Genomic DNA, 14535 nt, shown 5'->3' with positions numbered 1-14535 from the left:
GAAGAAATGATTGTTGACAACTTTCCGAATATGGGGAAGGAGTCTCTCAGACCATGGAAGTGCACAGATTTCCCAAAACAAAGGACCCTAGAAAGACAACACCAAGCATATAATAATTAAAATGGCAAATACCATGGACAAAGAGAGAGTATTAAAAGTAGCTAGAGAGATAAAAAAGATCACGTACAATGAAAAGCTCATCAGGCTATCATCACACTTCTCATCACAACCCTCACAGGCCAGAAGGAAATGGCATAATAAATTTAATGCAATGAAACAGGAAGGCCTCCTACCAAGAATACTCAACCCCTCAACTGGGCATGGCAAGGGTATCATTTAAATTTGAAGCAGGGATTAAACAGTTTACACAAAAGCAAAAGTTGAGGGAATTGACCACCCATAAATCATCTCTGCAGTGTATTTTTTTTATTTGGTATAGTTAATGTACAATTACTTGAACAACATTATGGTTATTAGACTCCCCCTATTATCAAGTACCCACCACATACCCCATTACAGTCACTGTCCATCAGCATAGTAAGATGCTATAGAATCACTACTTGTCTTCTCTGTGTTATACTGCCTTTCCAGTGTTCCACACCACAACATTATGTGTGCTAATCTTAACGCCCCTTTTCCCCCCTTATCCCTCATTCCCACCCATCTTCCCAAGTCCTTTTACCCTTTGGTAACTGTTAGTCTATTCTTGAGTTCTGTGAGTATGCTGCTGCTTTGTTCCTTCAGTTTTTTCTTTGTTCTTAAACTCCGCAAATGAGTGAAATCATTTGGTACTTGTCTTTCTCCACCTTGCTTATTTCACTGAGCATAATACCCTCTAGCTCCATCCATGTTGTTGCAAATGGTAGGATTTGTTTTCTTCTTATGGCTGAGTAATATTCCATTGTGTATATGTATCCCATCTTCTTTATCCATTCATCTACTGATGGACACTTAGGTTGCTTCCATTTCTTGGCTATTGTAAATAGTGCTGTGAAAAACATAGGGGTGCATATGTCTTTTTCAAACTGGGCTGCTGCATTCTTAGGGTAAATTCCTAGGAGTGGAATTCCTGGGTCAAATGGTATTTCTATTTTCAGTTTTTTGAGGAACCTCCAAACTGCTTTCCATAATGGCTGAACTAACTTACATTCTCACCAGCAGTTAAGAGGGTTCTGCTTTCTCCGCATCCTTGCCAATATTTGTTGTTGTTTGTCTTTTGGATATTGGCCATCCTAGCTGGTGTGAGGTTATATCTCATTGTGGTTTTAATTTGCATTTCTCTGATGATTAGCGATGTGGAGCATCTTTTCATGTGTCTGTTGGCCATCTGAATTTCTTCTTTGGTGAACTGTCTGTTCAGCTCCTCTGCCCATTTTTTAATTGGCTTATTTGCTTTTTGTTTGTTGAGATGTGTGAGCTCTTTATATAATTTGGATGTCAACCCCTTATCAGATGTGTCATTTATAAATATATTCTTCCATACTTTAGGATGTCTTTTGTTCTACTGATGGTGTCCTTTGCTGTACAGAAGCATTTTAGTTTGATATACTCCCACTTGTTCATTTTTGCTTTTGTTTTCCTTGCCTGGGAGATATGTTCATGAAGAAGTTCCTCATGCTTATGTACAAGAGATTCTTGCCTGTGTTTTTTTTCTAAGAGTTTTATGGTTTCATGACTTACATTCAGGTCTTTGATACATTTTGAGTTTACTTTGTGTATGGGGTTAGATAATAATCCAGTTTCATTCTCTTCCACGTAGCTGTCCAGATTTGCCAACACCAACTGTAGAAGAAGCTGTCATTTCCACATTGTATATCCATGGCTCCTTTTTTGTATATTAATTGACCATATACGCTTGGGTTTATATCTGGGTTCTCTAGTCTGTTCCATTGACCTATGGGTCTGTTCTTGTGCCAGGACCAAATTGCCTTGATTACTATGGCTTTGTAGTAGAGCTTGAAGTCAAGGAGTGTAATTCCCCCCGTTTTATTCTTCCTCTCAGGATTGCTTGGGCTATTCAGGGTCTTTTGTGGTTCCATATGAATTTTAGAACTCTTTGTTCTAGTTCATTGAAGAATGCTGTTGGTATTTTTTAAGGGATTGCATTGAATCTGTAGATTGCTTTAGGCAGGATGGCCATTTTGACAATATTAATTCTTCCTATCCTTGAGCATGGGATGTGTTTTAATTTATTGGTTTATTCTTTAATTTCTCTCATGACTTCAGTCATGTATAAGTCTTTCACTTCCTTGGTTAGGTTTATACCTAAGTATTATTTTTTTTGATGCAATTTGGAATGGAATTTTTTCCTGATTTCTCTTTCTGCTAGTTCATAGTTAGTATTAGGAATGCAACAGATTTCTGTGTATTACTTTTGTATCCTGCAACATTACTGAATTCAGATATTAGATCTAGTAGTTTTGAAGTGGATTTCTTAGGGTTTTTTATGTACAATATCATGTCATCTGCAAACAGGGACAGTTTGATTTCTTCCTTGCCCATTTGGATGCCTTTTATTTCTTTGTGTTTTCTGATTGCCGTGGCTAGGACCTCCAGAACTATGATGAATAAAAGTGGGGAGTGTGGGCATCCTTGTCTTGTTCCTGTTCTTAAAGGAAAAGCTTTAAGCTTTTCACTGTTAAGTATAATGTTGGCTGTAGGTTTGTCATATATGGCCTTTATTATGATGAGGTGCTTGCCCTCTATACGCATTTTGTTGGTGGATTTTATGAATGGAGGTTGAATTTTGTCGAATGCTTTTTCAGCATCTATGGAGATGGTCATGTGGTTTTCCACCTTCTTTTTTGTTGAAATAGTGGATAATGTTGATGGATTTTCAAATGTTGTACCATACTTGCATCCCTGGGTTGAATCACACTTGATTATGATGGATGATCTTTTTGATGTATTTTTGAATTCGGTTTGCTAACACTCCGTTGATTATTTTTGCATCTGTGTTTATCAAGGATATTGGTCTGTAGTTTTCTTTTCTTGAGGTGTCACTACAGTGTATTTTAAAGGGACTGCTCTAGATGGAAGTGCTCCTAAGGCTAAATAGCTATCACCAGAGAAAATAAAACCACAGTAAAGGAAGTAGACCAATTAATTACCAAGCAAATGCAAAATTAAATCAATTACTCACAGAGTCAGTCAAGGGCTACACAAAGAATACAGAATATGACACCTTATATATAAAGAGTGGAAGAGGAGGAAGAAGAAGGGAGGGAGAAAAAAATAACCTTTTGTTTGTGTTTTAACAGTATAATAACCCAGTTAGGTTAGACTGTCAGATAGTAAAGAAGCTGCCCTCGAACTTTTGATAGCCAGAAATTAAAACCCTGCAATGGCAAAAAGTACATGTCTATCGATAATCACCCTAAATATAAATGGACTTAATATACCAATCAAAAGACAGAGTTATAGAATAGAGAGAAAAAAAGACCCGTCTATATGTTGCCTACAGAAGACTCACTTTAAACCCAAAGAAAGACAAAGACTAAACATGAAGTGATGGAAAGAGATTTCATGAAAAAAGCAGGAGTAGCAGTACTTACATCAGACAAAATAGATTTAAAAATAAAGAAAGAGACAAAGAAGGAAGATTACATAATGATACAGGGGTTAGAGCAACAAGGGGATACTGCCATTAAAAATATGTATGCACCCAAAATAGGAGCACCCAAATATGTGAAACAAATACTAACAGAATTAAAGGGGGAAATAGAATGCAATGTATTTATTTTAGGAGGCTTCAATACACTACTCACTAAAAATGACAGATCAACCAGAAATAAAATAAGTAAGGAGACAGAGGCACTGAACAACACATTAGAGCAGATGGACCTAACAGACATCTACAGAACACTCCACACAAAAGCAGCAAGTAAGCAGTCTTCTCAAGAGCACATGGAACATTTTCCAGAATAGATCACATACTAGGCCAGAAAAAGAGCCTCAGTAAATTCAGAAGGACTGAAATTGTGCCAACCCACTTCTCAGAACACAAAGGTATCAAATTAGAAATAAATTATGCAAAGAAAACATAAAGCCCACCAAAACATGGAGGCTTAATAACATGCTCTTAAATAGAAAGAATCAATGTAAATAGGAGCTAGTTCCTCGAGAAAATAAACAAAATAGATAAATCCCTAGCCAGACATATCAAGAAAAAAAAAAGAGTGTATACACATAAACAGAATCAGAAATGAGAGAGAAAAAATCACTACAGACACCACAGAAATACAAAGACTTTATCAGAGAATACTACGGAAAATTATATGCTAACAAATTGGATAACCTAAAAGAAATGAAAAACTTTCTAGAAAAATACAACCTTCCAAGACTGATGGAAGAAGAAATAGAAAATATGAGCAGACCAATTACCAGCAATGAAATTGAACTGGTAATCAAAAAACTACCCAAGAACAAAACTGCTGGACCAGATGGATTTACTGCTGAATTTTATCAGACATTTAGAGAAGACATAATACCCATCCTCGTTAAAGTATTCTAAAACAGAAAAAGAGGGAATACTTCCAAACTCATTCTATAAAAGCAGCATCACTGTAATACCAAAACCAGGCACAGACACCACAAAAAGAAAATTACAGACCTATATTCCTGATGAAAATGGATGCAAAAATCCTCAACAAAATATTAGCAAACCGAATTCAAAAATATATTATAAAGACCATCCATCATGACCAAGTGGAATTTTTTCCAGGAATGCAAGAATGGTACAATATTTTTACACTCATCAATATTGTACACATTAACAAAAAGGAGGATAAAAACCACATGATCATCTGCATAGATGCCAAAAAAGCATTTGTCAAAATTTAACATCCATTCATGATAAAAACTCTCAGCAAAATGGATACAGAGGGCAAGTACCTCAACATAATAAAGGCCATATATGACAAACTCACAGCCAAGATCATACTTAACAGTGAGAAGCTGAAAGCATTTCCTCTAAGATCAGGAACAAGATAAGGATGCCCACTCTCCCCACTTTCATTCAATTAGTATCGGAGGTCCTAGCCACAGCAATCAGACAACACAAAGAAATAAAAGGCATCCACATTGGTAAGGATGAAGTTAAACTGTCACTGTTTGTATATGACATGATATTGTACATAAAAAAACCCTAAAGAATCCACCAAAAAACTACTAGAACCTATAACTGAATTCAGCAAAGTTGCAGGATATAAAATTAATATGAAGAAATCCATTGCATTACTGTATACTAATGATGAACTAGCAGAAAGAGAATTCAGGAAAACAATTCCATTCACAATTGCATCAAAAAGAATAAAATACCTAAGAATATACCAAACCAGGGTGGTGTAAGATCTATACCCTGAAAACTATAAGACACTCATGAGAGAAATTAAAGAAGACATGAATAAATGGAAATACATCCTGTGCTCATGGATAAGAAGAATTAATATTGTCAAAATGGCCATCCTGCCTAAAGCAATCTACAGATTCAATGCAATCCCTATCAAAATACCAACAGCATTCTTCAAAGAACTAGGACATGTAGTTCTAAAATTCATAGGGAACCACAGAAGACCTCGAATAGCCAAAGCATTCCTGAAAAGGAAGAATAAAGCTGGGGGCATTACTCTCCACAACCTCAAGCTCTACTACAAAGCCACAGTAATCAAGGCAATTTGGAACTGGCACAAGAACAGACCCGTAGATCAATGGAACAGAATAGAGAGCCCAGATATAAACCCACACATACATGGCCTATTAATATATGATAAAGGAGTCATGGATATACAGTGGTGAAATGACAGCTTCTTCAACAGCTGGTGTTGGCAAAACTGGACAGCTACATGTAAGAGAATGAAACTGCATGATTGTGTAATTCCATACACAAAAGCAAGCTCGAAATGGATCAAAGACCTGAATGTAAATCATGACACCATAAAACTCTTAGAAGAAAACATAGGCAAAAATCTCTTGAATATGAACATGAGCAACTTTTTCCTGAATGCATCTCCTCGGGCAAGGGAAATGAAAGCAAAATGAACAAATGGAACTATATCAAACTAAAATCTTCTGGATAGCAAAGACCACGATCAGTAGAACAAAAAGCCATGGTACAGTATGGGAAAATATATTTGTAAATGATATATCCAATAAGGAGTTAACATCCAAAATATATAAAGAACTCACATGCCTCAACACCCAAAAAGCAAATAACCCGATTAAAAAATGGGCAGAGGGTCTGAACAGACACTTCTCCAAAGAAGAAATTTGGATGGCCGACAGGCACATGAAAAGATGGTCCAGATCGCTAATTATCAGGGAAATACAAATTAAAAGCCCAATGAGATGTCACCTCACACCAGTCAGGATGGCCAACCTCCAAAAGACAAAGAACAACAAATGCTAGTGAGGATGTGGAAAAAGGAGAACCCTACTATACTGCTGGTGGGAATGTAAATTAGTCAACCATTGTGGAAAGCAATATGGAGATTTCTCAAAAAACTGAAAATAGAAATACTATTTGACCCAGGAATTCCACTCCCAGGAATTTACCCAGAGAAAAGAAGATCCCAGATTCAAAAAGACATATGTATTCCTATGTTTATCACAACACTATTTACAATAGCGAAGATATGGAGGCAACATAAGTGTCCATCAGTAGATGAATGGATAAAGATGATGTGATACATATACACAATGGAATATTATTCAGCCATCAGAAGAAAACAAATCCTACCATTTGCAACAACATGGATGGAGCTGGAGGGTATTAATCTTAGTGAAATAAGCCAGGTGGAGAAAGACAAGTACAAAGTGATTTCCCTCATTTGTGTAGTGTAAGAACGAAGCAAAACTGAAGGAACAAAACAGCAGCAGACTGACAGACTCCAAGAAGGGACTAGTGGTTTACCAAAGGGAAGAGGGTGGAGAGGTAGGGAAAAGGTGTTTAAGGGTCCTTATGACTGGCACACTCAATGTCGGTGGATGATGGGGAAGGCAGTATAGCACAGAGAAGACAAGTAGTGAGTCTACAGCATCTTACTACACTGATAGACAGTGACTACAATGGGGTGTGTGTGGGGGATTTGATAATATGGGTGAATGTTGTTAAGAACAATGCTGCTCTTATGAAACCTTCATGGTATTGTATATCAATGATACCTTAATTAAATAAAAATGGGGAAGGCTCTTGGAAAACTTGAAGGCCCAGAAATAAATAAGATAAATAGAAAAAAATATATAGAAGCAGAGGAAATACTTCCTAAATGATTCTATGAGGCCAGCATTACCTAATACTAAAGTGAGTAAAATACATGATAAGGAAAGAAAACAAACCAGTATCTTTCATAAACATAGATGTAATATTTCTGAACAAAACACTACCGATTCATATCCAGCAATGCATGAAAAGAAATACACCACAAGTAGGAGTTATTGTAGGTATGAAAGGCTGGTAGAACATTTGAAAGTCAATTAATGTAATCTACCACATCAATAGGCTAAAGAAGGAAAAAAACACATGATATTAGTCAATGTAGAAAAAGTATTCTTCAAAATCCAACACCCATGGCATGATAAAAATTCTCAGCAGACTAGGAATACATAGAAACTTCCTTAACTTAATAAAGAATATCTACAGAAAATCAACAGCTAACGTTATACTTAATGGTAAGAAACTTGAAGCTTTCCCACTGAGTTCAGATACAAAGTAAGGATACTCCCTTTCATCACTGCTTTTCAGCATTGTAGAGGAAGTCTCAAATAATGCAGTTAGACAAGAAAAATAAATAAAAGCTATACAAACTGAAAAGGAAGATATGACTGTCTTTGTGGATAACATGACCCTCTAGGTAGAAAACCTGAATGATTCAACAAAAAAATTCCTTGAACTAGTGTTTGTAGCAGAGTTGCAGGACACAAGTTTAATACACAAAAGTCAATCACTTTCCTATGTACCAGCAAAAAAAAGAGGAATTTCAAATTAAAAACAGTATTATTTACATTACACCTTCAAAAATGCAATACTAAGGTATAAATCTAACAAAATACATACAAGATCTACGTAAGGACAATGACAAAACTCTAATGAAAGAAATCAAAGAATTAAATAAATGGAGATAGTCTGCGTTCATTGAAAGGAAGACTCAGTATTGTCAAGATGTCTGTTCTTCCCCACTAGATCTATAGAGACACAAGGCAATTCTAACCCAAGTTCAAGCAAGTTATTTGATGGATGCTGATGAGCTGATTCTAAAGATTATATGGAAAGGCAAAAGACCCAGAAGAGCCAAAACAGTATTGAAGGCAAACAACAAAGTTGGAGGGCTGACATTACCCAACTGCAAGACTTACTATAAAGCTACAGTAATCGAAGCAGTATGGTACTGATAAGAGAATAGGTGAATAGACAAGTGGAATAGAATAGAGAGTCTAGAAACAAACCCACATAAATAGAGTATGTTAACTGATATTTAACAAAGGTGCAAAGGCAAGAGAACAGAGAAAGATTCTTTCTGACAAATGGTGCAAAACAATAGGACATTCCCATAATGACAACAATCCAGAGAACATCCAACACTAACATTAGCCCCACAGGGACCACAGACATAATATAAATCACAAAGGTGTGACACTCCCAGAAGATAACATTGGAGAAAATGTACATGACCTAGGGTATGGCATTGACTTTTTAGACACAACACCAAATGCACAAACTGGACTTCATTAAAATAAAAAATTCTGCTGACAACCAGTGTTAAAAGAACAAGAAAAGCCACAGACTTGGAAAAAATATTTGCAAAAGAAACATCAGATAAAGGACTGGTATCTTTACCAGTAAAATAGGTAAAGAACACTAAAACTCACAATAAGAAAACAACCAAACCTATTTAAATATGGCCCAAAGATCTTAATAGACATCTCACCAAAGAAGACATTCAGATGGCAAATAAGGACAGGAAAAGATGCTCCACATTATACATCATTATAGAAGTGCAAATTAACAAGGAGATGCCACTACATACCTATTAGAATGGCCACAATCCTAAATACTGGCAACACTAAATGCTAGCTAGGATACAGAACAACAGGAAGTCTGACTCATCGCTGGTGAGAGTGCAAACTGGTGCAGCCACTTTGGAAGTGTCTTATAAAACTAAACATACTGGTATTTACCAAAAGGAGCTGAAAATGTATGTCCACATAAAAACCTGCACATGGATGTTTAGAGCAGCTTTACTACTAATTTTCAAGACTTGGAGGCAACTAAGATGTTCTTCAGTGAATGAATTGATAAATAAACTGTAGTACATCCAGACACTGGAATATTATTCAGTGCTAAAAAGAAATAACCTATTAAGCAATGAAAGACATGGAGGAACCATAAAAGCATATTACTAAGTTAGAAGCCAATTGGAAAAGGCTATATACCATATGATTCCAACTATATGACATTCTGAAAGAGGCATATTTATTAAGACAGTAAAAAGATCAGTGATTGCCGGAGTTGGGAATAGAGGGGTAGGGCTGACTAGGTGGAGCTCACACAATTTTTAGGAGGTGAAAATATTCTATATGATGCTGTTAGAATGGATATATGTTATTACACATTTGTTGAAGCCCACAGAATGCACAACACCAAGAGTGAACTGTAATGTAAATGATACACTTTGGGTTACTATGATATGTCAATGAAGCTTTATCAATTGTAACAAAGACAGGGCAGGGGTGTATGATAAATCTCTACCTTCTGCTCAATTTTGCTGTGACCTAAAACTACTCCAAGAAATAGTCTTAAACAAAGATGTTGCTAAATAATGCCTTCTCAATATTTTGTTTCTCCAACAACTGAGCAAATAACTCCTTTAATCCCATTTTCTTCTTAAATACAGTAATGTAAGAGATCAAAAGATTTATATACTAAACTTAATCTTCAAAAATGCACTTGCTGTAAAAATAACAAGATAAAGTGTGATGATATTTCTAATTTTTAAAATATTTGTGTGCATAGGAAAACAAATATGCTACAAAAATGTCCATTTTACCAAAAACTGGTAACTTCTAAAACTCTCTGTGATCATATTTAAATAAAAAATTACACAAAATATAATTGAGAAAACCAACTTGAGCTGCTCTTTGCTTTAGTTCCCAATTTCTTTCCTTGAGTGCCTGATCCATGTCAAGGAGTTCTTGCTTTTTGTCTTCAATCTCCATCTTGCATTCTCTGCAATGTAGCAAAGGAAAAAGAGGAAATTTTTATTAAAAAAATAGTCAATTGGGTTACCTTTCCTATAAGTTAAAATTGACAGTATATGTAATTCTTTCATATTAAAAGGGCTCAATGGAATAATATATAAAGAAAATGATTGATATAAATACAATTACTTTAACAGCATCTTCTAAAAAGGCCAAAGGTAAATTCTACTGTTACAGATACTTTAAGCTATTTAAAGCACTCCCAGGTTATAAGACTGAATCAGTATAAGGATTTTTAAAATACATACATTTTTTATCACCTATTGATCAAGAGAGATTTGAAAGTCTTTCCTTATATATAACAGCTGTGAGTTTATTACAACTGAATGAAACATTTATCTCCCAGTTGGGGGTATCCCTAACATCCACACCTCAGTAAATGACAAGTGTATTTCTAATGGGAATTTTACTCTAAATGACACCTTACATACAGAGAAGTATTAGTCTACTACAGAATTATTTTACAGTTTTTATAAATTCTAACCCTCCTAAAACACTAACTTATGTTTAGTTTTATAATATAAAAATGTGTAATACTGACATAATTTTAAGACTTCAACCACTGCATGTGATCAGACAATTTTAATTTGTAACTAAGTTCTGGTATGACAAAGGCTGAAAATGTCAGCCTTGATCTTGAAAATCTTTATATGATTTTCCAGTCTTAAACATAAAACAATACTGAATAAAGGTACTGATTATAAAAAGCAGATTCTGAACTTCTTTAATAACCTGTTTACTATCCTTTCAAAATCTCAAGAGTTATAAAATACAAGGCTAAACTAATATTCTAAAAGTAATGAATAAAGAGTTGATTGGCCAAGAAGGAAGGCAAGGCAGAAACCTCCTCCCACAAACACACCAAGGAAGCAACTACAGCAAATAAAACTAACCCTGAATATGACCAGAAGACTGCAGAACAGATCATCTACACCTGGGGAAATAAAGAAGCCCACATTGAGAAGGGTGAAGTGGCAGAGCAACAATCAATAGGGACCCAAGCCCTCCTCCCCATCCCAGCCCACAAGTGGGAGGGAGAGAAAGGGAGCAGGGAGGGGATAATCACTCAGGAACTCTGCACACCTGGCCTTGGAGATCTGCGATGGGAACATGAGAACACATTGCACTGGGCATTGGTGATTAACGGGGCTGGACACCAGGGGGAGTTGGAGCATTCTGGTAGGCTGAGACTCCTGTCATTTGTGGAGGACAAGCATGCTCTGCAGGTCCCGCTGAAACCCAACACAGGAGGCAGTTTGACAGATTTACCAGCAGCAGGAAAGGTGCCAGAGGGGCTGGGGTTGGATGGAGCTCTCTCCACAGGAGAATGGGCAGATGGGCAACACTTCCCCAGCCCTCCCTCAGCCCAACTGTCGGGAGCTCTTGGGAGCCAGCCACAGGTGCTCCATTACCCTAGCTGGTGGCTCAGGCCCGAGGTGCTTCCCTATATGCCCGGTTCACCTGACCCAGCAGCAGTCAGACTTTGCTGCCTGGCAGGCAGAGGGAGAAAAACAAATACCATATGACTTCACTTATTTGTGGAATCTAAAATCAAAACAAAACAGATGGAACAAAGTAACAGTAGACTCATAGACACCGAGAAGTGACGTGTTTAACATGGGGGAGGATTGGGATGGGTGGGGTGGATGAGGGGAATAAAGACACACAAAATCTCTTCATAATGTAAGTTGGTCATGGTGAGGTAGGGCAGGGACATGGGACAAGCATCATGATTAACTTTTCCTGCCTATGATGAAAAATGCCAAGATACAAAAAGTACAGTAAGAATAAGAGGGACCCCCTCTTAAGGCTAAGATTCCATTTTAAAAACCAGGGAGTTAAGAAGATTCCTAACATATTCTTTGGTAAAATGATACAATAACCCACCCAATCTTAAGGCAGGGCAAGCAGCCCTAACTGATATGTTCCCAGGGTTTGAGAGAAACCACTATTTTGGAGAAGAACCAGATCAATAAATTCCCTGTGTTAAGTTTAGCTTACAGAATTATCTACAAGATTGACTGTGGATCAGGACATAGTGTCCTTCACTGGAGAGAGACTTCATGAGACCACAAGTCAAGCTTAAGCCCCCAAGCCCCCCACCTCCACCCTCTGCCCCATTCTTGAAAGCCCTTAAAAGAGGGAACCCCCAGACTTTTAGCCCGCCTCATCTCTGAGAACACCTGCACTTTAAGTGCACACTTTTAAATAAAGCTTTCTCACTGCTCAAATTATTGCATTTAGTCTCTTTGCTATTTCATTCTATTTCTAAGTCTTCACTCTGTCTCTGATTTACTCCTGATAAGTAGGCAGGGACTACTGAGACTCAGATTTGGGACTACAAGTTCCCATTGCCTGGATGACCCAGACAGAGCTGCAGCTGTGTGATCTGCTTTTAGTAGCCTACCTGAAAATCTCCTTTCTTTGAGAAGTTCTCAGAACATAATCTCACTCCATCCTGTGCTCTGCAGTTACCACAAATCCTGGGGTAGTAAGAGCTAGTCTCTACACCATGCAGATACAAGCAGATATGGAATGCCAGGTGATCCTGGCTTCAAGAGTTGGCAAGGAAATCTGCCCTAGGCCAAGTAGTTCAACCAACTTTCCCTCCTGCCCTCTGCACCTGCTTGCTCTCTTCTGCCTGTAAGGCAGCTGCTATTACTTGCTGCTCTCACTTCAGTGAATTTCTTCTTTACCTACACTTGTCCGACCTGCTCAAGAATTCTTTCTCATTCAAGAGTCAAGAACACTCCCCGATCCAGGTTGAGGTTTCACATAGTGTGCAAGGAGAGACCTCCCTAAACACAGCTGTTTGGCAACAATGGGGATATAAGTGCAGCATGGAGAATATAGTCAGTGGTTCTGTAACACCTATGTTGACAGACAGTAAACTGCACTAGTTAGGGTGAGGATTTAATACTGTGGGTAATTGTTGAACCACTGTATTGTATACTTGAAACCAATTTAAGATTCAAAATCAACTCTACTTCAAATAAAAAAATATTAATAAACCTAAAATCAAAAATAAAGTATTATGAATTGAATTTCAAAGGTAACTCTATGCAAACAGCTGAGCTTCTAAAATTCAGCTACTAGCTCAAATATGAGATTTCATTTATCTTTCATCCACTCACTTATTTATTTAGCAAATATTTATTGAATGCTTTCTATTTGTCAGGGTTTCTATGTACTGTGGATTTAACAGTAAATAACACAGATGTCTATCACATGGAGCATACATTCTAATAGGTCCAGCAGAGAAAAAGGGCTATAAATAAATAACTCAAAAGGAAAATAGCATAATATAAAACTAGAGCATTAAATAGAATGACAATAGTGACTGGGTGACTACTTGACCAGAGGGGGTCAGAGTCTGAAATAATGTGAAAGGTAAGAAGAAAATGGTCATACAACAGTTACTTCAATCTGAAGAAACAGCTATGGTAAAGTCATAATGTGAAAAAAATTGGGGAGGTTTAAGTACAATACAAAGGCCAAGAGCAAGAACAATATGGAATGAGGTCAAAGAAGTGGGCAGGTATCCTGTGATATAGGGCATTGTATTCTAGGATAAAGAGCTTAGATGTTTTTTAATTGTTGTAAAATACATACAGCTTAAGATTTATCATTTTTACCACTTTAAAGTGTTCAATTGAGTACTTCACAATGTTGTATAACCACTGCCACTCTCTATTTCCAGTACTTTTTCATCATTCCAAATGGAAACCTTATATCCATTTATAGTTACTTTCTAATTCCCCTCACCCTAGTCCCATTAACCTGCTTTCTATCTCTATGGACTTGCTAATTTTATGCATTTCAGATAAATGAAATTATACAACATGTACCTGGTTTCTTTCACTTAGCCTAATATCTTCAAGATCAATCTATGTTGTAACATAGATTTTACTTATTTTCATAGCAGAATAATATTCCTTACATGGATATACCACCCTGTGTTTTACCCATTCAACTACTGATGGGCATTTGGGTTGTTTGCACTTATTGGCTACTATGGAAAGAGTTGTTCTCAACATTTCAGCACAATTTTTCCTTGAACACCAGCTTTCAATCATTTTGGGTACACAGCTAGGAGAAAAATTACTGAGTAGTTATATGGTAATTCTTCTCATTTAAATTACTGAGGAACTGCCAAACTGTTTTCTCTGGCACCTATAGCATCTTAATTTCCGACCAGGCATGTATGAGAGTTCCAATGTTTCTACACACTTGCTAACACTTATTATTTTCCCCCTTTCGTGGTGGGGATGTGTGTGTGTG

At 36.8% G+C, this 14535-nt stretch overlaps 1 protein-coding gene across 9 annotated transcripts in view; it reads right to left on the bottom strand.

The window, feature by feature from the left end:
* The window catches only part of CCDC18 (coiled-coil domain containing 18), a 202971-nt gene that overhangs the window by 25571 nt on the left and 162865 nt on the right, over window positions 1–14535 (bottom strand). For all 9 annotated transcript variants that reach the window (XM_036906533.2, XM_036906534.2, XM_036906528.2 and 6 more), the window contains one exon: window positions 10123–10222. In XM_036906533.2, the coding sequence (XP_036762428.2) occupies window positions 10123–10222 (100 nt within the window). The remainder of the gene's footprint in view (window positions 1–10122; window positions 10223–14535) is intronic.

The sequence above is a fragment of the Manis pentadactyla genome, chromosome 4, assembly GCF_030020395.1.
Source record: "Manis pentadactyla isolate mManPen7 chromosome 4, mManPen7.hap1, whole genome shotgun sequence".
Taxonomy (NCBI): Eukaryota; Metazoa; Chordata; class Mammalia; order Pholidota; family Manidae; genus Manis; species Manis pentadactyla.
The sequence above is the reverse complement of the archived record's forward strand: the minus strand, read 5'-3'. Positions and strand labels throughout refer to the sequence as shown.